General features: G+C 49.1%; 1 protein-coding gene across 3 annotated transcripts in view; it reads right to left on the bottom strand.

Moving 5' to 3' along the window:
* PRR14L (proline rich 14 like) overlaps positions 1 to 22,287 on the bottom strand; it is a 64,665-nt gene that overhangs the window by 12,724 nt on the left and 29,654 nt on the right. Inside the window, exons 2-5 of one of the 3 annotated variants that reach the window (XM_043980535.1) lie at positions 21,601 to 21,793; positions 20,128 to 20,197; positions 3,943 to 8,887; positions 300 to 374 (exon numbers count right to left, since the gene is read on the bottom strand). In XM_043980535.1, the coding sequence (XP_043836470.1) occupies positions 300 to 374; positions 3,943 to 8,819 (4,952 nt within the window). In that variant the 5' untranslated portion in view covers positions 8,820 to 8,887; positions 20,128 to 20,197; positions 21,601 to 21,793. Of the gene's footprint in view, positions 1 to 299; positions 375 to 3,942; positions 8,888 to 20,127; positions 20,198 to 20,306; positions 21,567 to 21,600; positions 21,794 to 22,287 lie in introns of those variants that run through there. The other 2 variants (XM_043980528.1, XM_043980522.1) reach the window with 2 other exon arrangements.

The following is a 22,287-nucleotide window of genomic DNA, read 5'->3' as shown; positions in this document are numbered from 1 at the left end:
AGAATGTTTAGGATTTCCAAGTTCATTTTCACCATTTAGAGGAGGTGGAAAAAGGAGCCCTGCGGATGGTTGTGTCTTTTGTAAGGAGGAAAGGAGAACGGGGCAGAGACCGTGCTCAAGGGATATGCTTATCTGATGAAGAGGGTGGGCAAAGCCCTCATTCTGCTTATGAAGGCTTCTTTGCAATTATCCAAATCCACCCTTGATTTGCCTCTTTCCCTCTGGGTGATTCAGTGCCCATAGGGGCCCAAGAGTCCCCCCCACAGTGGGTGGTGTAGAACCGAGGGCATGTGGCTTACCTAACTGGACTGTCTCTGGTCCTATCAGTGGTGGTTTCCATGCCCAACAGAGGCACATGTGGTAAGATGGCATGGCTGGCGTGAGGGAAAAAAAGCATAAAAGCAACCAGGTTAAGGACATACAACAATGGGGCAAAAAAATGCAACCACTAGGGTGGTTTTAAAAACCGACCCCAATTTGGAATTTCTAAGAAGAAAAAAGGTCCATGGCATCTTAAGAAGCAAAGAAAACAAAAAAGAAACCCACCATAAAACCCCCCAACCATGAGAGTATCCATGTGCTGTGTGTCCTCAGTAACTTGGGCAGGCTGGTCATGGGCCCCTGATTGAGCTTAAAGGATGAGAGAAAAGGGAAGGGAGTGAGATGAGTGTGAGTGTGAGGGGCTGGGGAAGGGGGTCACCATTCACTGTTTCTGACAGAGCACATCTTATCCAAAGGTGACTCAAGCAAAGAAAATGTATCCAAAGATGTTGTGCGTACACAGCGACTGCTCAACTCATGGGCATCCAGTGCTGCTATTTGCAAGGACAATCTCTCATCTGCCTGACGGGTGGTCCCGGAGCAGGGATCAGTGGGACAGCAGCTGCCAACAGGGCTGTTACCTTTAAGTAGCTATATTTATCAACACCATAAACACTCTGCTCTATACTTTGGGAGGGCTGGTGCTGTCCCAGGAGAGTGAATCCTCTATCCTTCCTGGAGAAAATACCAAGTTTGATGATCTCCAGAATACTGTCTTCATTGCTGAAGCACTTTAGTAGAGACCTCAGAACAAATTCTTCCCAACAGCAAGAGGTACTGAAGGGTTAAGAGGTTAAGCACTCTATAAACCAAAGTCCCTCCTTTTAACTGCTGCTGTGGTTATTCACACAGCCAACAGTATGTGAAGATGACTGGCCATGTACTCTCAGAACCCAAGCCTGTCCACCCTGGGGAGCTTGAGGCTGGCTACATCTCCTCTCAGCCTGGTCCTTAAAATGAGAAATTCAGACTACATCCGTAAGTCTCCTGGCTATTCTAAATCATGTCTCTAATCCTATGAAAAAAACACCAGCACTAACAAAAAAAAGGCATGAAAGTCTCTGTCCACATTTTAAGACCACTTAGTGTCAGTCAGTCCCATCACTCATGTGGCGATCCTGATTTGCATCAGTCAATGGGACTGACCTAAAGACAGCAGTTGTGTCGGGTTGTCTTGGGGAAGACAGTTCGCCTCCATGTTTCTCACTTTTAACCCTGACCACATCTTTCAAATGGTGACCGGATCTGCCTGTCCTAACTCACAAGGGGATGGGACGGCTTACAGGAGGTTTTGGAGAATGAAACAACATGAGGCACATATCTGTTACGATTACTGGAAGCTTCGGCTGCCTAACGCTACCCAGAGCGCTGGGTTAAAAAAAATCGAGATCATCAGGATTCACCCCACTTGCTTAGGGAGGCATCCCATCATTGAATTCTATTAATAATAATTAATTAATTATTAATAATAATTAATAATGTCTATTCCTTAGGCAGAAGAAAAGCCCTGGGAAGTCCACAGATGGAAACAGCAGCTCCTGACTAAAGGTTGGGAAATGACCTCTCAGCCCTGGCAAAGAACTTTGAAGGACCTTCTGAAGAAGCACATGGCAGGATGGGAAGCCTTAACGACTGGTAAGGATTTGAAACTAAGAAGCTTCCTGGTCCTCACAGGTGTCATTGTGGCAGAACAGACTCTTTCTCCCTCTGTCCATCCCTGTGAAAAAAGCCCCCAAAGGCCTGTACATCATAACTCTAAGAATCAGAGACAGAAGCAGAGGAATCGAGAGACGAGAGAGAGAGAGAGAGAGAGAGAGAGAGAGAGAGAGAGAGAGAGAGAGAGAGAGAGAGAGAGAGGGAGGGAGGGAGAGAGGGAGGGAGAGAGGGAGGGAGGGAGAGGGAGGGGGAGAGGGAGAGGGAGGGGGAGAGAGAGAGAGAGAGGGAGGGAGGGAGGGAGAGAGAGGGAAAGGGAGAGGGAGAGGGGGGAAAGATGACAGATGAGAAAGAGACACTCAGAGATGACAAATATGAATGAGTATGCCCGGCGGGGAGAGAAAATCATATGGAAGAAAAAGGAGCCGAGTCAGTGGTTCAGTCCATTCATCACATGGTGAAATGATTAAATGTTGACCCAAACTCAACCCTGAGACATTTCCAGAGTCTAACAAACTTAACAGCTCACACTGTGTGCGTGACAGAGCAGCTCAGAGAGAGGTCAGGGGCACGGTCACTTCTCAACTCCATTTGTTGCCAAGGGATCCGTCACTAACTGCACCAGGGCACATGGGGCACAGTCCCCAAGGGCTTAACCTAACGATCTCAGCTGGCATTTCTTAAATCAGCAGTTGCCCGTTCTCAGGCTCTTTAAGGATTGAGACCCTGAGGTTCTTGGGAGCTGCTTCTGGCCTTTTGTTTTCATTTTTAAAATTCTGTTTTGCTGGTAAGCCCTGAATACTGCCAGGCCCAGAGAAACATTCTGGAAGCCCAAGAAAAACCCTGAAGGATCTTTCTTTACAACATAAGGGACATTCATTTAGCCCTGGTTTCTTAGAACTTTGAAAGGGTTGGGGTGGTATGTTTTGAAAATTCATCCCTTTAAGCACATGTTTCCTAAGTGAGAAAATGTCTGCTTATTGCATTTCAATGAACTAGCAAACATTAAATTGAGTGCCAGTTACTATTTGCAGGGCACTGGAAATACAAAGATGACAAATAAGTAGTCTCTGCCCTTAATGAGCTTACGTCCTGTCCACCAGCTAAGGGTGGACATAGAGGAAGACGTTCTGTCGCGTCTGTGCTTTGCCATGTACTGTTTCTCTGTGACTCCTAAGGTGGAAAGCCAGAGCCGTCATTAGTGAGAGCTGAAGGCACCATCCAATTTCCCCTTCGCTTAGTTTTCAGCAATAACAAGCAAACCACCCATCTGAGGCTATTCCCCAATTCTGGGCTCGAGGAGAGCGCTGTCCTCTGAAGGCACAGCACAAAGACTCATTTCCACGCCTGGCACAGCTCAGATACCATACAATGCATCCTCCAAACCTCTCTTCCAGCTTTAAAAGGTTCCCAAGCGAAATTCCATCATGCTTGCATGATGAACGTCCTGAGAACTCTGGAGAAAGGTGCTACTGTAGAGATCACATACATGAAGCATGGGGCAAACTTGAAGTGCGTTAGTGTTAGTATTATTGTATCATTTCATCTTTTCTGATGGGCTTCAGATGAAAATGGTCACCAGATGTCACATCAGTATTATGAGCATCACCTCTCTTTGAGACTATTATATGGGGTATATATTCGTGTTGAGTTTGGGCAGGAAGAGGGAAAAAATATGGAAAAGAGAAAGAAAGAAAGAAATGGGAGTTTGGAGAGTGAAGAGAATCCAGGAAAATGAAATCAAAAAAAGAAAGAGCCTTCACGAGACAATAGAAGGAGTCTGGACAAGACACCTTATTGACCTGTCTCTGCAGAGCTGGCCAGGCTATCGGAAGAGGAAGGCAGAAGGAAAGGGCCTGCAAAGAGTCCTGGGCTTCCCACTCCAACTCCGTCCCCATCTCCTTTGCCCAATGGCAGGGATTATACACTGAACATTTGCAAAAAAAAGCTGACAGACTTGGACTTTACCTGTTCCTGATGCCCAGAGTTGGCGGCCACTTGCTGTGTTTGGGATGGAGAGCAGTGATTTCGAAGGGGCAGGCAGAAGGACCATGCTGGCTCCATATGGACAGTGCCCTGCCCACTGAGTGGGGCAGAGAAGGGAAGAGACTGTTGGACAGAGATGCTGGAAGCCTTAACCCTTTGAAGCCCTGTGTAAACTGAGTCATGAAGAGCCTCTGGATGGTAGGCAAATGACTGGATAAGCTCCTTCTTCTCGTCCAGATCCTATAACATCCAGGGGAAGAAAGTGCTAAAACAGTGGGAAGGCCAAGGACAGAGCAACCGGCTCTGACCTTCACGAGAGCATTGCTTCCAGGAGCTTGCCCGGGCGAGAGCAGCTCACAACTGAGCCCAGCCTCTTCCCTGAATGTGGCTGTCCCTGCAGAACCCTGGGACACAAGGAAGGAAAAGGTCCACTTTGGAGACTGAGGTGGGTGCGGGTGCACGGGACCCCCTCCTCCTGGGGCACTCTCAGGAGGGGAGCAGTGCTCAGAAAAAATCCTTGGGGAATCAGGGGTGAGCTCTGAGTCCAGGCTTATGTGAAAGGATATTGGGAAGATTTGGGTATTGAATTGCAAGGATGGCATTCTGTTCATCAAGTCTAAGAAGCCAACTCTGAGGGCTTCAAGGGGATAAAGTGCCGTCTGCCTGTCAAGTGTCTTGTTGCACCCATAATCACCTGTGCACAGGTTTAGCTGCATCATATTGTCGGGAGATTCATCCTGGAGCTTTTTCAACCTGAGCCGTCTGTAGGTCTCAGCCAGCGGAAGAAGTTGGGCTGAGCAAGGCTGAGATCCTAACTCTTGGGCGGCTGTGGACACAGCCAGCAGTTTCCCGGCCAGAACAGACAACTTGTTTAGCAAGGCTGACTCTTTGGTAGGTTCCTGAAGTCTCGCGCTCTTCAGCAGAAGGCGTCTTGTGGCTTTTGACTTGAGCGTGTGCTTGGCTACTGCAGCAGAGGACGGCAGGGCAGCGGAAGACTGGCCGAGGACTCTGTGTTCTTTGATGGAGATGGTTCCCACCACATTCTTTAGCAGGCTCCACCTTTGGACATCATTCATCTTTCTTCCAGTCTTGATGGGCTCATAAGTGATGTTGAGCCCTTTCTTTAAGGGTGGGAGGGATTTTCTTTGATATGGGCTCATTGCAAAGATATCGTTGTTTTCACATCTAGTACCACTGCTACCTTGGGGTTTCGTGGTGGAAACAGGGAGATCATGTCCTAAAGACGACTCGCTGTTGGGACATAAATGAAGAGCTTGTCTCCCTGCCCCTGAATGATCCCTCTTTAGAGATGGAGGAAGAGGCTCCTCCCTGGTCCCCTTTGCTCCTGTCATATCCTTTGAAGACCTCTGCTTCTGTTCACACCCCTTAAGGCGGCTTGGACTTGCCAAATCTTGTGATGATGAGCCCACTGTTGGCCCGATAAAAGGCCTGGCATTCCGTGATGCTTCCTGCTGGGAAAAGGTTCCTCTTTCCTTTAGCTGCGTGCTCTCTCGCCCGCCTTTAAGATCCTCGCAGCCCCGGACAATTTGGGCTTTCTGCGCTTCAGTATCCCCACACATCCTCTTTCGTTTAAAACAAGGCCTATAAGCATCTGGACTCTTATCACCACTAGCCTTTCTCCAAGTTTCCCCTGCAGCTTCCTCTCTGACTTCTAAATCATTTCCTGTTCCTTGCTGTTCTTCAGTCTCTCTTCTGGCCCTTTCATTTTCTGGATTCAGTTCAAAAGATGAAGGTGTCACCCTGGAGACCAGCTTTGGCTGGAATGTTCCTGTTCTTCCAGGTGGTCTCTTCTTCACCTTGCTCTTCAATGTGGGGAGCACTTTGACACCTACTGGCTCAGGAAGTTGTTTTGTTTCAGCTTTTTCACCCAAGGGACCATCAGAACCAGGGGCTAAATTTTCTTGGGAAGAGCTAGACAAAGGCGTTGTCTCAGCAGATCTTAACAGAGGCCCTTTGGAATAAACTTCTAAGGAATCTTCATCAAACACAGAATTCATTTGTGGTCTTAGCCCCCCAGTTGTCCCTTGTGTCTCCCCTGGAACCATTCCTTCAACAACTTTCCCAGGATGAATACTCTCTAGCAACACACTGATGGAACCTGACAACTTCATATCTGGCTCATGACGGGTAACACATCCCACTCCAGGGGCTGAGGAACCCACTGGCACGTGCACCTCCCCATCTCCCAGGGCTTGGCATAGCTTCTTACTCTCCCAGCTCACTGCATTACAAAGGTTGCCATCTCTCTGTTTACCAGATGGTGTCCCTTTACAAGATGACACGGTTTTCAGAGATCTCACGTTAAAGGAATCGGAAGCACATGGTAAAATAGAGTCCTGGCCAGTCAGTCCTTCCAATGGAACATGGACTTCTCTCTGAGGCTGGTCATTCCTCAAAGGCCCATCTGGCTGAAGCCTTCTGTCACTATCAGTTGAATCAGATTCTTTCATTTCCAAGACATTTTCTCCAAGGTTATTACTAGGATGAGCTGGGTCTGCTCTGCACACATCAGATTCTTCATTACCAAGGGAGCCTTTAAAAATAGTTTTCTTTGGAAGACCACAAGATGGCTGGACATTGCTCAAGGCTTCTTGGTGACCAAAGCTTGACCCTTTGTTAGGTTTTGCCACATCTTCATTCTCCATGCTGCAATGTTTGCTCGAGGATGACTCACTTTCACTCCCGCATTCAACTGGACTGTTAAGGTCACTCTGGCAATTAAGGCCTTGATGTGTCCCACTGGCCTGGTTTGTAACCCTAACACCTGAGTGCTCTGTGTTAAGACACAGGTCCTTCAGTTCTTTAGGACTAGAAATGTTTGAGAAGAGCCTGCTTTCTAAAGCCGTATGTTCAGAGGGATGGGATTCACAAGGTAATGAACTCTCCTTACTGTATGTTCCTGGTTTATTTTCCTCTAAGCCTCCCTTTTCAGCTGATCTTGCTGTGAAATTTCCAGGCTTAACATGGTTCAAGGCAAGTGTGCTTTTGTTTAAGGCTCTGCTGAGTACTGAACATGAAGCCACTTCATTCCCGATCTCGCCTTCCTTAAAATGACCTTCAGTTTCTTCTGGAGGAAGTTTGTTTTCCCCTGAGGAATGTCTCCCACTGAGGATGCTTCCTAGCAGGTAACCTTCTGCTCCTGGACAGAGATCACTGGGCACCCGTGTCTCTTCAGAGGTTGATACCAACTGATTCTTTGCTTCTGGGGAGACTGCAGTGGACTTATAGGTCACATCCCCTTCTGAGGCGTTCTCAGCTCTATGGTGGCAGCTGTGACAGCCCCAAGATTGAGCACTTTCACGCTCAGCCACGTCTTTCTCAAGGCTTGACACTGCTGCCGGCTTCCCTCTAACTATGTTGTTTGGCACCCTTTTGAGGTTTACTGCTTTAGCACAGACGTTATGATTCTGGGAAGAGGCAGCGCAGGTGGTGGCACCTGGGCAGAAGGCATCCTTCACATTGCTCATTCGGGTCAGAAGGGTCTGCTGATTGACAATGACCTTGTCTCCATCTTCCAACACAGAGCATGCCTCACTTATTCCCTTACTGAGGTCTTCTGCATCACCACCCAGAGACACCTCCTGGGGGGCTGTTGCTTCCTCGTCCTCACAAACATCAAAGGATCTCTTTGCAGATAAGACACATAAAAGCTTCCCGTTGTCTTCACTGGACTCAAGTTCATTCCGCCCATGAGAAGCAATGCTCTGGCCATCTACAAATGGAATAACATGCGTACTTAAGATTCCTATAGTTTCTTTTGTCTCAGGCTGGTCTGTCTGCAGCTGAGGAGGATCACTACTGACCCCTGAGACTTGATTTACAGGCTTGGGTGGTTGGTCTGGCACAGAACAAGCGGCGGGGTCTTTTTTCTCAGTGCTGCTGACCAAAGAACCAGGATTCTGACTGTCAACGTTCTTGCTGACGACACTTGGCTCAGTCTGCCCCACTGAGGAGTCATTTTCTTCTATGGAGTCTTCATCTTGGTGTGTATCATGAGGGCAAGTTACCCTCTTGCTTTTGTGTTCTTTGAAATTTTCTTGAATTTCTGGAGGGCCTTTCATAGGATCTCTTTCTGAAGGAGAAACAGAGTTCTCTTGCTGGACACTTCTCAGAGCCCCCCGACTGGGGCTGTGTCTGCAGCAGTCACGCAGGGCATGTCCCAAAGGAGGTGTGCTGCTCTCTTCTCCTCCTGACTCGGCATCCACAGGAAGTTCTTCTCTACTTGTGCTCCTGACACTCTGAACTCCTTCCTCCTCTTCTAGTCTAGAAGCTGAGCCTTCTTCCCTTGGGACCTCTCCAGTCCAGAGGGGTGTTTTCATCTTCTGCAGGTGATCTCCTGAGCCACATTTTTTAAGGGAGATTCTTCCAGGCCCTTCACAGGGTAAACTCAATGGGAAATATGACCTTTGGGGGTCTGCTTCCAAAGGAAGAACCCCTTCTTCACTCTTCACCTGGAGAATGCTGGTCTTAGAAGGGCTTTCAATGTCCCAGCCACAGTTGTGTTGGTGATTGTCAATGGCTTCATGGTCAAGGCTCAATTTGGACAGTACCTCTCCACTGTATGGTGGGAGGCTGGCACCGTCCTCTGGTGGTGGTGGCCGAAGAGGACAAGCACTGGACATTTCACATTCTTTTTCTGTCAAAGGCGCTTTTGTCAATCCAGGCTCCACAGAGGTTAAAGGCTCTAGGGACACCAGGGTGTTGGTTTCTGAAACCTCACCACTGGTCGTGATTTTGTCTACATCTGGGCAGTCGATGCACCCAGGTGGGAGACTTTTACTCACTTTGTCATTCCTGGGTTCTGCATTACTAATCATCTTAGTCCCATTGACCTTCATACCTTGTCCTTCTTCAGTAGGTTTAGGCAGAGTTTCTGTTGTAACCTGTGTGTTTCCTTGGTTTTCTTCTGCACAAGAGAAATGAACCCAAATCAGTATGACACGCCATTAATAAAAATGCCCCAATCCTTTTGCTTTAAATTTATTAACAGAACCTTATTGTGGGGCAGGAGAAGAGTGCAGGAGACCTGGGTTCAAATCCCAACTCTGCCACTTGATACCTGTGTGACCTTTCCAGTCTTTCATGTTAAAAAACTAGCCTGCTAGTTTTTCCCTGTATTTGACATTCCATCTCTAGCCTCTGTGCCTTGGAATAAGGGGTCTCTCATAGCTCGGATGTGGTCCTTCCTCACCTCTGCCTGTTCTTTTAAAATCTAACTTTAAAGGAGGTACTGTCTCCTACATGAAGTCTGTCTCCTTTGCAGGTTATTCACCTTGAAATGGTTTCGAATATATCTGTGCTCATGTTGTATCCACCCAGTTGAATGTATGTATCTCAAGGGCAAAAACAGTTTCATTTCGATTTTTGTATCCTCAGTGCCTGAAACACAAAAGGCACTTACTAAATGCTTGTTACTGAATCAAATTGGGCAAATCACTCGACCTTTCTGGGCCTGAGTTTCCTCCTCTGTAAAGTGACAGAGTCGGAATAGATGACCTTTGTGGTCCTTTCCAATTCCAAATCTATGCTCTACAATTCTGTTCCTCTTGATAGGACTATGTGGAGGTGGCCACTGGTGCTGAGCCACGGGGCCACAGTTGGGACTGGAAGTGATCTGGGCAGGGGGTTCTTTCTGCAAATAGTATGTTAGTCACTCATCTAGGGAAAGTGACGGGCAGAATCTCTATAACTCGGATTCCTCATTATTACAAGGGTTGGTAAGTTCGGCCTCCCTGAAAAAGAAAATCCATGAAGGGCCTGCCTGAGGTAAGGTGGGGTTTCCCCAGATTAGATCACATTAGTCCCAAAGCGGGTAGCAGGCCCACTAGACATTTCCAGAATCTGACCACAGCTGGAGTGTTGAGTTCAGTTTTGGGCACCATGTTTTAGGGAATACACTGCCAAGCTCCAGTCTACCCACTGAGAGCAGGGAACCAGGCTATGAGAAAATCAGTTAAAAGAGGTGAGAAATAACTGGATACAATGAGAATGGCAACTCTTCAAAGGCCTCTTTGGACCTATCAAGGTGCTTCACACATAAGCCATCACCAAAAGACAGGACAGTTGCCTTGCCTCTGCATGAGCTTATCCAAAGCCACTGCATTCAGTAGAAAGATTGATAAGGGTATTAGTTTCATTTCAAAGACTATAAAACCTCAGCTGCTTTTCAGTAAGTCTTCGGCTCTTTCCATCTCTTTAGATTTTAATTTGATCACAAGGGAAATAAACTATGTGGATATTTCTCCCACTGTGATGTAAGCTTTCCAAGGGCAAGGATCATTTTGTCCTGCCTTTGTATCTCCAGCAGATAGTACAGGGCCTGCCACACAGAAGACACTGAAAAAATGCTTATGGAATGAATTTCTGCTCTACACAAGCCCAGTCATTTCCTGGTTTGTATAAATAAAACCCTCCAAGTGAGGAGAAATGCTATCATTGGTATTTGAGGTGGTAACAATATACTCGTAAGCCATGCCAGTTGATGGCCTGAATGCTATGCAAGCATTATCAATTATACAAATGAGGAGGGAGAATGAATTCCAGTGAAGATTCCAGTCTGGACTAGCCTCTGACTCTTATCTCCATCCTACGGGGTCACCCCAAGTTCAGCCACGTCATGATGAATCTTTGGATCATGGCAACTAAAAAAAAATAAAGTGGCTCCTAGATTGTAGAGGTGGCTGAGATCTGTGCTGGAGGAAGGGGCTTCTACACCAATGAAATCGGAGATCCTTAAGAATCCTGGGGCACATTCAGAGGTCTAATAAAGGAAGCCCACATGCCTCAATGTGACACGGAAGTGACCGTGGGTTCTCCAGGGCTGTGCCAATCTGCCAGTGGAGTACAAGGTCACTGGACCAATGACAGGACCACAACAGGACTTGGAGATGGCGGGAGACTTGGAGGACGTCTGGCTTCATTTGACAGATGAGGAGGAAACTAAGGCCCAGAGAAGGGATTTGCCCAAGATCATTCAAAGAGTAACCCACAAAGCCAGGATTTAGTGCTTTTCCCACTCTAGCATGCTGACAGGGACCATGTGCAAGATCAGAAGGCTGCTCAACGGTGGACTAATATCTGTGGCCATGGCAACTGCAGATAGCCATCTTCTTATGGGAGCAGAGTCTACAATGGGGGAAGGATTTACCATGCTAATGAAGCGAGACCTCCCTAAAGTACTTATGGGGATGAAGATTTTAATTAAGACACCTGAACACATCTCAAAACAATTTACAGGTGTGGGAGGTGGCAGGTGAGCCATAGCCTATGCAAATGACGAACTGCTTTGGTCCAACCAACCCTGTGAGCTCATCCACGGACAGGACAGTGGATGGGCTGGCGGACAAAGACACAGACATGGATTTGGATTTAATCGGCATCTGAGACCTGATGGGACATGGATGATGATGATGTCGGCCCTTTATAGATTTCACTTGATCTCCTCGTTATTAACCCTAGTTTCTAGGTAAAGGAACTGAGGCTCTGCAGGTAGGTGGTCTGATCAGGACCACGGAGCTGGTAAGAGACAGGGCTAGTAGAAAAAAGCCACTGGAGATTCTAGGAGAACTTAATAGCAATATTATCAATAGGACATGCCATGGCAGAAAAGCTACACTGAGCTTTGGAACCTGTGGTAGAAAAAGTCACATTAGTTATGAGTCTTTCAAAGGCAATGGGAAAGCCTGGTCACATGACAACACTGAGGGGCTTAAGACGTGAATCACAGAACTGGGGAGAATCTTGACTTAAGCCTCTGACTTGAACAAGAAGAAACTGAAGCTCAGAGGCTTCTCAGCCATTCCCTGGTCCAACAGAATTCAACCCTTTCATGGTATTTGGTCAAGTGCAAAGATACAAGGACCAAAATTCAACTGTTCTTGCCCCCAGGGAGCTCCCACTCAAATACACCAGGTGACTGGCCTGAAGCCAATGACTCCTTGAGGTCAGGGTGGAGTCCTTCTGGACTTGCTTCTGAGGACCCCAAAGGAAGTCTCCTAGAGAGGAGGACTGAAACACACTGAAACTCAGCTTCCTATGGAGAAGTGGGTATCTCCCTCCCTTCTTAGGGGAGGGAGGAGGCCTAAGAGCAGGAACAAAGGGGTTTGTCTCACTGAATGACGTTTTTCTCTTTTTCTTGGTCCTAAGAGCTGGTTTTCCAGGAGAGAGATGAGTGAGGACTACACGAGGAAATGTAGATAACATAAGACAAGAAACAGCAACAAAACATAAATGTTTAAACCTGAAAAAACAACCACCACCACCACCCAGGGAGAGGGAAAACCAAGTTATCATTTGGTTACTCATTTTTAGAAAAGGGAAACAAGACTCTGACAATTCTGATCATGCCGCTGGGCAAACCCCCCAAAGATATCTTCCTTAGCTAGAGGGAAAGGTTCTGTATTTCCCAAAACATCCATAGCAGCATGCTCCATAGGAGTAAAAAACTACCAAGGGGGTGCCCCTGGCTGAGGAATTACTGCAAAATGCAGCAAATGCATGCAATGCAATAGTATTGCACCAGAAGAAACAACGACTGTATTGAATACAGAGGAACAATTGGTGAAGAACAAAAGAGGCAAAATGAACAATAAAAAGTCACAATGTATATGATGGTCAATGGAATGTAAAAAACACTGAAAGCTGAAATCAAGACCCCCTCCCATCCATGCAGGCCTGCTTCTGCCTGGAAGATCGTGGCTGCCACAACCCTCCCTCCTTCTGACCCAGAGCCAGGAAGCCTGTGTCCTGTTTTGTGTGTTTGCTCTCTCTCTTAAATATCGCTATTGACACACAGTCCGTCCCATATGAATGGGAGCTTCCTGCAGGCAGGAATCATGCACTTAGCTTAGTGCCTTGCCACAGAGTAAGCTCTTCTCCATGCTTCCTGACTAACTTAAAAGTACTTCCATTTCTGTCTGCAGATGGAATGCAAACAAACTCGGGGAGAAATGTGAAAAGTCAATCTGAAGTAAAAATCTGCAGAAAACCTACTTCTTCTACTTCTTCTAACCTACTTCACTGAAACCCCAGGAAAAACCTATGGCCCTGCTGCGCGTCCGGGATCTGGACCAGGCAAAGAGAAGAGGAAATGTCAACCAAAGTCCTCAGCTCGCTAAGAAACAAGACTGACCCCTGTAGAGAAAAGCTGCCTTTGAGCCATCTGCCTCTTCATGACCACACCTGGTGTTTTGGTGGCCAAGATTCTGGAATGCTTTGCCATTTCCTTCTCCAGCAGGAAAAAGAGGGCGTGGCAAACAGGCCCTGGAGAGCCTTGCTTGGAAAGGATGCTGAGCTTCACCGCCAGGAGCAGGCGGGCTCCTTCCAGGGGTGCTAAATGAAGTCAAGGGTCACAAATACATTCCCACTCCTCAGAGTGCTGACATGTGGTGCGGTGTTGGGTCTAGAGCCTTGAGTGCTGCCCCTGACTCACAGGCTCTAGGACTTTGGCCAAGTTCCTTCACCTCTGGGAGTCTGTTTCTTCTTCTGTAAGATGAGGACAATGCCATTCGAACCTTTCTTACCAAGCTCTGAGGAAGAAAACCTGTTGGATTCCACACCATGGAAGGTGATAGTTAGAAGGGAGCTTAGTGGCCATCTCGTTTAACTCAAAGACCCCAATCCCAACCTACCCAAAAAGCCAGGCCTGGTACGGTGCACTTGGTAAGTGGCTGCCTGGCCTCGGCTTGAAGCCCACCACTGAGGCCAACCATGACATCTGCAGGTAGCCCCCCATGGTCATCAAGCCTAACTCTGCCTCTCCCACTTGCTCCCATTGCTCCTAGTCCTGCCCTTCAAGTCCTTCAAATACTCCAAGTTATCTCTTAGGATATTTTTAGCTGATGCTCGAGACACAGACCTAAGGCGCTCCAACCTCCTGATCAGCCTCCACTGAGGCTCTTGCCCAGGCCTGAACATCACACTCCTTAAAGGAATGTGAATTATGGGAATATCCTATCGGGGATAAATTTCATGCCTCCCATCTGGAAGAATGGTACTAGGGGAAGCACCTGAGAACTACACAATAGTGACTCTGATATCGACCTGGCTAGCTGGCTGTAATTTATAATCCAGGGCAGGATTATGGGATTGGGGAAAGAAAGGCAGAAAATCACCTTCTGTTTAACACACTAGAATGGCTAAGGCGGAGCCCGCCAGGCACTGGGCTCTATAGTAAAGATGATTGGTTTTTCCAAGATTAAGCCATCATGTTTGTGATGGATAGGAAAACACCTTAGGGCCTGGAAAACAAAAGGTAGGAAGAAAGAGGCATTTCTGTACATGGACAAAGGTCAAACGTGGACTAAACTAGAGGCTCAGCTATGCTGAAGACAGTCACAACCAGTCCAGCCAAATATGGAGCCCTTTCAGACAGGGGAACAGATAAGCTCCAGAGAAGGGCAGCTAAAATGATGGTAATAACAGTTAGCATTTACATAATGCTTCTTTGGGGCCAGACACCACACGAAACACTTTACAATTACCATCTCACTGGATCCTCAAAAAACCCATTTTACAGATGAGGAAAATGAGGCAAACAGAGGTTAAATAACTTGCCAGGGTCACAGAGCTAGCAATTGTGGGAGGCTGAATCTGAACTTGGGTCTATCTGATTCCAAATTCAGCTCTCCATTCAATGAGTCCCCTAGCTGCCCCAAATGAGATGGATGGGGGAGAGCTAAGGATTAGTGATTTACTTAAAGCACAAACTAAAAAATCATAACAATTCTCAGCCTGGAAATGTGAAAGTTAGGGAGATTGAGAAAGAAAGGTTACATTCAAATTTTAAGAGTGACCACAGACACAAGAGAAGCCTTTCTTAGTGGTCTATCAGGAGTGAGATGTAAAAACAAAAAGCACTGATGAAACATTAAAAATCAAAATAAGAAGACTATATACATACTTATTTGCCCAAAGTGCCAGCCATCACTGCTTGCCCTTTGCCAGATCAGCTCTCCATCAAGTTGCAACCTGGAACTATCTATCTCTGCCCCTTCAGCAAGCATCCACACACCACTGTCCAAACCAGAATAAACAGACCCTCTGTCTACCTTGCACATTCCAAGTTGTTTGCAGATTGTCTCTCCCATTAGATGAGAGCTCCCAGAGAGCCCGAGAGCCGGGGCTGGGTTGGCCTTTCTTTGTATCCCTGGTGCTTGATAAATGCTTGCTGACTAGCCCGTGCCATTACTTGTGTTTAGACTGGGATTTACTGTTTGGAGCCTCAGTACCCGAGACCCGGGCTTGTTATCTGGCTTCAGAGATAGATGTTGTTCACACTCAGAACTTGGAAGAAAGTGCACAGGTTTAAAGAAGCACAAAGGGTTTAATGCAGTTTCTCTCAAACAGTTTTCTGTTGTCTCCCACCGCCCCCCACTGTGAAAAGAGAGAGCGTGAGCTCACTTCTGGTGGTCCCTCAGGGGTTACTGTCATACCTTGGCCAACCCATTGAGGACCAGTGGTTAACTGACCTTTTTTTTGGATTATGATTTTAAAATTATCTGTGACTTTAAAAAATGGTTAATCTTTTTGGCTGCATCACTCAATTGCAGAGGAAGGGCTGACCTGCCCTAGTGATGAGAGCAAGGTGAATCCCGGGGTCCAGGCCCTGCCCCCAGCCAATCCTCTGCCCAGTGCAGGCACTTCATGAAAACCTGTGGAGTTAAGTGGAACCTGTCAGAGGCTTAGCAGCTATTCTGTGAAATGCTTTTTCTATCCAGAAGAAAAGCTCTGGGCGTGACACCACAGGGTAGGACCCCCACACCCAAAGGCATCTGCAGGAAGAAGGCAGGAGGCCTCTTGGGAAAACCAGGCCAGCTCTCAGAGCGCCTCAGTTCACTCACCTTGCTCCTTGCCTCTGGGGACTGGTGAGGGAAAAGGCCTTTTACAAAGGCACCCACCCTCTCAGTCTTGATTCAAAGCTTTAGAAAGACTCCCAACGGTGGCTCTCCTTTTGTACCCCAAAAGGCTGGCTGAGCCACGGTCACATATATATGGACAAAGTAGAGGAGGAGAAGGAACACGGCACAGAAGACGAGATCTAAGTGCTCGGCCCATGGTGGCCATGGGCCATGGCCCATCCTGGATGAGCAGGGCCCACAGCAGCCTGGTCTGGGTCCCTTAGTAACAAAGCCGGCCACCTGCCCACCGAGCAGAAAGGTCTTGAGGAACAGAACGAGAAACATCCTGCTGAATGGAGTCAGTGAACTGAATGCCTTTGCTTGAAGCTGCTTCTTTGTTGTAAGAGAGGGGTCCTTCTTAGGGGAAGGAGGAGTGTGAATCAGTGGGATGTGTTAGAGATGAGAACAGAGCATCAGTAAAGCCTTAAGAAGTCCACAGAAAAGTTCCCAAAGGGACTGAAGGGGCAACTTCATTATCACAATATTAAATGTGTACATATTTTAAAAGAAAAACAAGCTCGTGGTTTTTCAAAGAGTAATCACTTGTGAGCATGCGCGCGAACGTGTGTGTATGTGTATTTCTGCTAATTGTTAGGTTTATAATAAAAGAGAGAATTCAAATTTTTGAAAAATGTTCGGCACTTCCAATGATCCCAGATGGCTCACTGCTGCAGGAAGCAAGCTGACAATTCTACATCCTGGAGATGCCATGTGGTCGGGCTTAGGACACCAGGCTCTCTGGGGCAGGATGTCCATCCACAAGGAACCCAAGGGACAAAAGAAAGCCATGGCACACCACCAATGGTGATGACTTGTGTAAGGTAAATGGCATGAAGCAAATCCCAACAGGTATGGTCCCCAGGGGTCAATGAAAGGCCTTCCAATGTGGACAGGACTGCAGCAGGGTAAGAAGGCATGTAAGGACTGTAATCTGCACAGGATCCCTGGAGGTCATCAGCTAGAGGATCATAAGACTCTTCCCCCTCCCCCGTGTGTCTACCTCTCTCTGTCTCTGTCTGTCTCACACACATCCTCCTTCACTCTCCATTTAGTAAGACCTCTATTTTTTAAGCAACATGATCAAACAACAGTCCATTTCTTAGGGAAGCCTCTGTCCTTCCAGGGTACTCAGGGGCTCACCCAGGCAGGGGATAAGGGATCTTACTAGGATTTTTCCCAATCCCAGAGTCCATTGCTTATAGACAGCATCTGAACGTGGTTCTTTGGAGTCCCCAAATGAACACAAATATTGATTAATCACTCACCCCATGGAAACCTTTGGATCATTGCTATTGGTCAGCTTTCAAACCATCCAAAAGAAATGTCAATTTTGAGATATTAAAGACATGATGAATTTGGAAACTAGCCTCTACATAAAGACCACATATGACCCCAAAGAGAATCCCTTATTTACCAGGGGTGGAGGGCAATACAAGTCTAGAGGAAAACAGAGAAAAGACAAAACCAGGCGGAGAGTGGGTGTGGCACCATGGCTTTATTCAGCATCAAAACAGGGCTCTGCATGAGCTAAACATGAACACGGGGTTTGTACAGAAATAAGCACCTGGCGAAAGTCTCCCCCACAAGATCACATCGACAAGCGTCTCCCTCTCGGGCTGCTCTTCTGCAGGAAGAGGCCACCCTTTTGTCCCACATCCTCGCCTTTTAGAGCCTCACCAGGGGCTCTCCCTGACGCCACTGTCCCTCCCCCAGTTCCCCCAGTTCCACTGGGCTTTATTTATATCCTTGAACCCTTGTGAACAGACACTTTAAATCTGGGGCCATGATGGGAAAGAACAAGGGCTTGGGCTGCCTCTCAGTTCTACCACTTAGTCTCTGTGTGACCTGCACTCACTTGGCTTCTCTGGAAAAGGAGAGCAGGGCTGGATGAGTTCAGACTCCTGGGACCCAGAGCTGATCAAAATTATTTAAGAAATAAGATAAAAAGTCCTAAGGGAGCCTCTCCATCAGGAGGCTGAGAAGCACAGAGCAGTGACTAAAGCCAAGGGCACGGAGCAGCAGTGAAGGCCTAGGCGGGCGCCTGGCCTCCAGGGCCCCCTCAGAGGGCAGCCTCCTTCACACGTGGCCGGCTTCCCCTCCCGTCCCCTCCCACCCTCTCCTGCCACCTCTGGGAAGGAGCAGCAGAGTCTCTGTGAAATCCAGACCAAGAGGGAAACAAACCATCGGCATCAGGGCACAGGGTTCTACCAATGAAAGACAGCTGTGGGCTAACACCCTCCTCCTTCAGAGCTGCTGCTGTTACTGGTCCTGCAGGGGCTACCTGGGTGTCTGGGTAGGAGGGGGAGAAAGGAGAGACCTTGGAGCCCCCCCCTTGCTCTGTCACTGGCTGAGACCACCAGGAGGTCACTCCAATTCAACAACACTTCAACAATATCAAGTGGGGATGGTAGTAATATACCAGAGGTCATTCTGGATCTCAGAACAGGTAGGAAGCGAGGTACCAGAGTGAGGTATTCAAGGACAGGGCTGTAGCCAGCCAGAGAACCAGAGTAGGAGGGCACTGGGGTCTGAGAGGGTGATGGCTGGGGGTGCCAGGCTGGCTCCAAAGGCATTTCCCCTTTACTAGATGACCATCTCACCACTGAGAATTCCTGCTGGCTCTCCACTTCAGGTGCTGAGCCCAGGTACCTGAAGGGCTGAAAGCACTGGAGGGGGTGTCTCACCCTAGGTCAACCATTTAGACAACAGTAGAGGCCCAACTGGAGCATGTGACTGTGACCTGCCGGGGGGTGAAGAGCTGCACATAACACTGTTCCCACATCCCAGTTCTGACCTATGCTGTGGGACTTTTTGCCAGCGTTCCCATGAGTGGGGAGTGACTGAAAAGCGCTTGGCAGTCCCCCAACCCACAAATTATTCAGGTCCCTTCTTGGGGAGCTCAGTTGGCCTTCCCTCCCCAGCTGACACTTCGGGTAAAAGCTTCCAGCTTACTACATTTCAAAGAGACCCTAGGAAAACCGGCTCTATCACACAAATGAAAGCTCAGGGAAAGGAGGGGCTGACAGGGTGTTGGGGAGCAGGGGTGGGAGGAGGATGCAGGGGCATAAGAATCAGCTGGGACAGGTCTCCTGGGAGCCCAAGGTGTCACCTCCAAGGCCCCCGACTGACTCAGATCTAGGTCTGTATGGGCATTTAACTTGGCTCCTCATCTCGTCTCCTGCCCCTTCATCACACAAGCTAGGGAGACAAGGGCCCTCCTTGAGGTGGCTTCAGCCAGGGATCAGCGCTGCCCAGAAGGGAGACATCCATCCCCAGCAGGAAACACGGGACCAGAGGGTCCCAGCGAGGGAATGCCAGTGGGTCCAGGACGAACTGTAAGTCTCCTAGAGAAGCAGCAGGTCCATTCACTCCCTCAACCTTGACTAAGGGCCCACAATGCCCCAGGAAGGGTTCCCAGCAGGCGAGGGGGGCATGGAGCTTTAGTCCCAACACGGCCATCGGGGGCCTGGGGATGAGCATCATGCGATGACCTGCCCAGGGAAGTGAGCACAAGGCCGTCTCCCCTTCTGCTCAGCACCAGAGGCTGCCATCTTTACTGGCGGAGAGGGAGCACCAGCGTCACTCCTAGAGCGTCCTGCGGGGGACAAAGCACTTGCCCCACAGCAGCCCCATAGGAGTTAGTATGAGAAGTGAGGAAGGAGGCAGAGAGAGCGAGCTGGAAGCTGAGGGCAGCACGTCTACCAACCGCAGAGTGGCTGGACCAGTGATGGTTTAGGAATGGGATGGAATAGCACGGTGCTATACAGAGAAAGGATGACGGGGAGGGCTGCAGAGAATCCTGGGAAAACTTGGATGAACGATGCAGAATGAAGAACCACTTCAGTAGCGGCAATGTTGTAAAGACTTCCCACCACAATGCCAAAAGACTCATGAGGACACATGCTACCTACCTGCAGACAGTGAAGTGACAACCTCAGCGTGCAGACTGAACCATATTTTCTTCTGTTTCTTTCTCCCCCCCCCTTTTGTTTGGGGGGGGGGAGGAAGACATGTTTTTCATATCTATGCTGTAACAGGTTTTATTTCTCTTCCTTTCACAATGGGGGAGGGAGGGAAGGGAGACAATTCAGAACAGAAAATAAAGGTGTCTGCTTTTTAAAGGAGAGGTATAGGGATAAAAGAGAAAGGCTATTAATCTTTTTTTTTTTAAGAAAACTAAAGCTGCAATAACCCTCTCCACCACAATAAGGAAAACGAGACTAGCCTTAGGGGAGAAGTCCATCCCTACCTGCAGGACGTGGCTCATCCTCAGAGGGGCTCCGGTTCAGCTCTTGCTTTGTCTGCTTCCCAAGGACCACCTAGAGAAAGAAGACCTCTGAGTCAGCTGGGCCTGGACGCCTTCCCTGAGACCCCTGAGACCCAAATCTACTCAGCTCCACCCCCAAACACCAGCGAGAGGCATCTCACCCTGACGTGGCAGCACCAAGCACGGCCCATTTTCATTAGTTCAGAAAACAAACGATTCACTTTATTATCCAAAAACAACACAGGGAAAATAGGCAGTCACCCACGAGTGCCTGAGGAGTCAGAGGAAGCCTGGTTTATATTCCCTTGTGGCCTGATCATCTAATATGAAAACAGGTGCACGCACGCGGGCATGGAGTGAGGAGGGCGTAATGAAAAGGGAACTGGCATTCAAATCAGAAGACCTGGATAGAAAGCCGTGCCCCACCTCACGGAGGGAAGTGACCCCAGCAACACAGACGGGGCTGGGGCCCACCAGGGATAGTGGGCGCTGAACTTTCTTTTGAAAACGGTAGAAAGAGACCAGAGAGAACTCGATGCTACTCCCACGACCTGCCGACCCCCTGCAGACTCGAGAAAACCGAGCCCCCACCATCAAATGAGACTCTCAGACTCCCACTGGCTCCCTGGCACGGTCACCAGTGCTGAGTGTGGGCTCAAAACCCCCGGGTCAATTAGGCTACAGGACCGGCTCTCCAACTGGAGCTGTGGGGTGCTGCGCGTCATACCACGGCACAGTTAAGGCTCCAATGAGGCAACGTCCGTCGAGTGCTAAGAGGTGTTAAGGCCGGTTATCAGGAATGAGTAAAGCAACGTGGGGACAGTGGAGGATGCGAAAGGACGAGGTCCTGCAGCCAAGTGCGAACTCTGCTAAGCACGAGGACCCAGGAATGGAAGAGAAGAGGAGGTTCAGAGGCAGGGGAGGCTGGGATGGAGAAGGAGGACGACCCGTCAAGCTCCGAGAGCAGATTCCTGCCTGCACAGTGAAGCTTCTTTCTGTTCATCTTCTGCTTTCACTGAAACCTTACTGGGGGCACAACGTCCACTTGAGAAATGCCCCCTCTCACAGCCTCCCCCCCCCCACCTCTTCCCATCACAAAAACAATTAGGGAGAGGGAGGAAGGGGCTACTCTCCATTCATCTTCCCCATCTCCACAGCCGACCTCCCGTTTGGACTTGTCTTTGACACTGCAGGATCGAGGACAAATCACAGGCAGATCTTATACTGGCCACTCCCTGACTGGCAGGGAGCAGCCCCCTGCTATCTCCTGGTGCCGCTCCATCCCCCATGGGGTTCCTGATGTGGGGCAGGGTGTGGGAGAGAAAGGCAGCCCTGCATCCTATGCCAGGCTCCTGGGGGGCAGCTCCCTCTAGCCTGTGCTCATCTCCAAGGCCAGCCCTTCTGGCCATTTCCTGCCGGCGGGGTGGGGCGGGGGGGTGGGGCACAGAGAGGCACCTCTCCATCCCATGGAGGATGTCAGTCTCCTAGGCTGCTTCTTCCCACTTGCAGGGGACCCTGCCCGCCCGCAGGGAGCAGAGAGAAGGCAGCACTCCAATGCATGCTGGTCTCCTGGACCATTCCTGCCTGTAGGGAACAGAGAACCGCCGTTCCATCTTGCTCCCTCCGCCTATCTCCTGGCCTGGCCTACCTGCAAGGAAAGGAGAGAAACAGTATGCCATCAGCTCCCCTCGTGGCCCCCTCACCTGAGTGCCCAGCAGGCTGAGAGGGAAACCCTAATGACATGGAGAAGCCGCCCGAACCCTCTGTCAGTGACTAGCGTGTTCCCACCGTCATACTCCTCCCACAGCAGGGGCTTGGAAGCCCTGGCCGCCACGAGGGCAAGGATCGTTTCCTACACGCCCCCCTTCTCTGTGCCAGGCCCCATGCTGAGGTTGTCGCCAAGGGTTCCTCCCCTACCCCCAGCCCTCCCCCTATGCTTTCCTCTTCTGGCCACCCTGCCCCCAATCCTTCTCCCAGGCCAGTCACTCCTTGTCCCTTCCAGCTGGCCTCCTGCCTCGCTCCTCCTCCTCCGAGCCTCTCTCAAGCCCCATCGACCAACCAACCAATGATCTGCTAGTTTGGCTCTGCCAACCCCAACCCCCTTTTTGCAGTGCTGGGCTCCCCAGCTCCTAACCTCCCACA

This window comes from Dromiciops gliroides, chromosome 1 (genome assembly GCF_019393635.1).
Source record: "Dromiciops gliroides isolate mDroGli1 chromosome 1, mDroGli1.pri, whole genome shotgun sequence".
Lineage (NCBI taxonomy): Eukaryota > Metazoa > Chordata > Mammalia > Microbiotheria > Microbiotheriidae > Dromiciops > Dromiciops gliroides.
The sequence above is the reverse complement of the archived record's forward strand: the minus strand, read 5'-3'. Positions and strand labels throughout refer to the sequence as shown.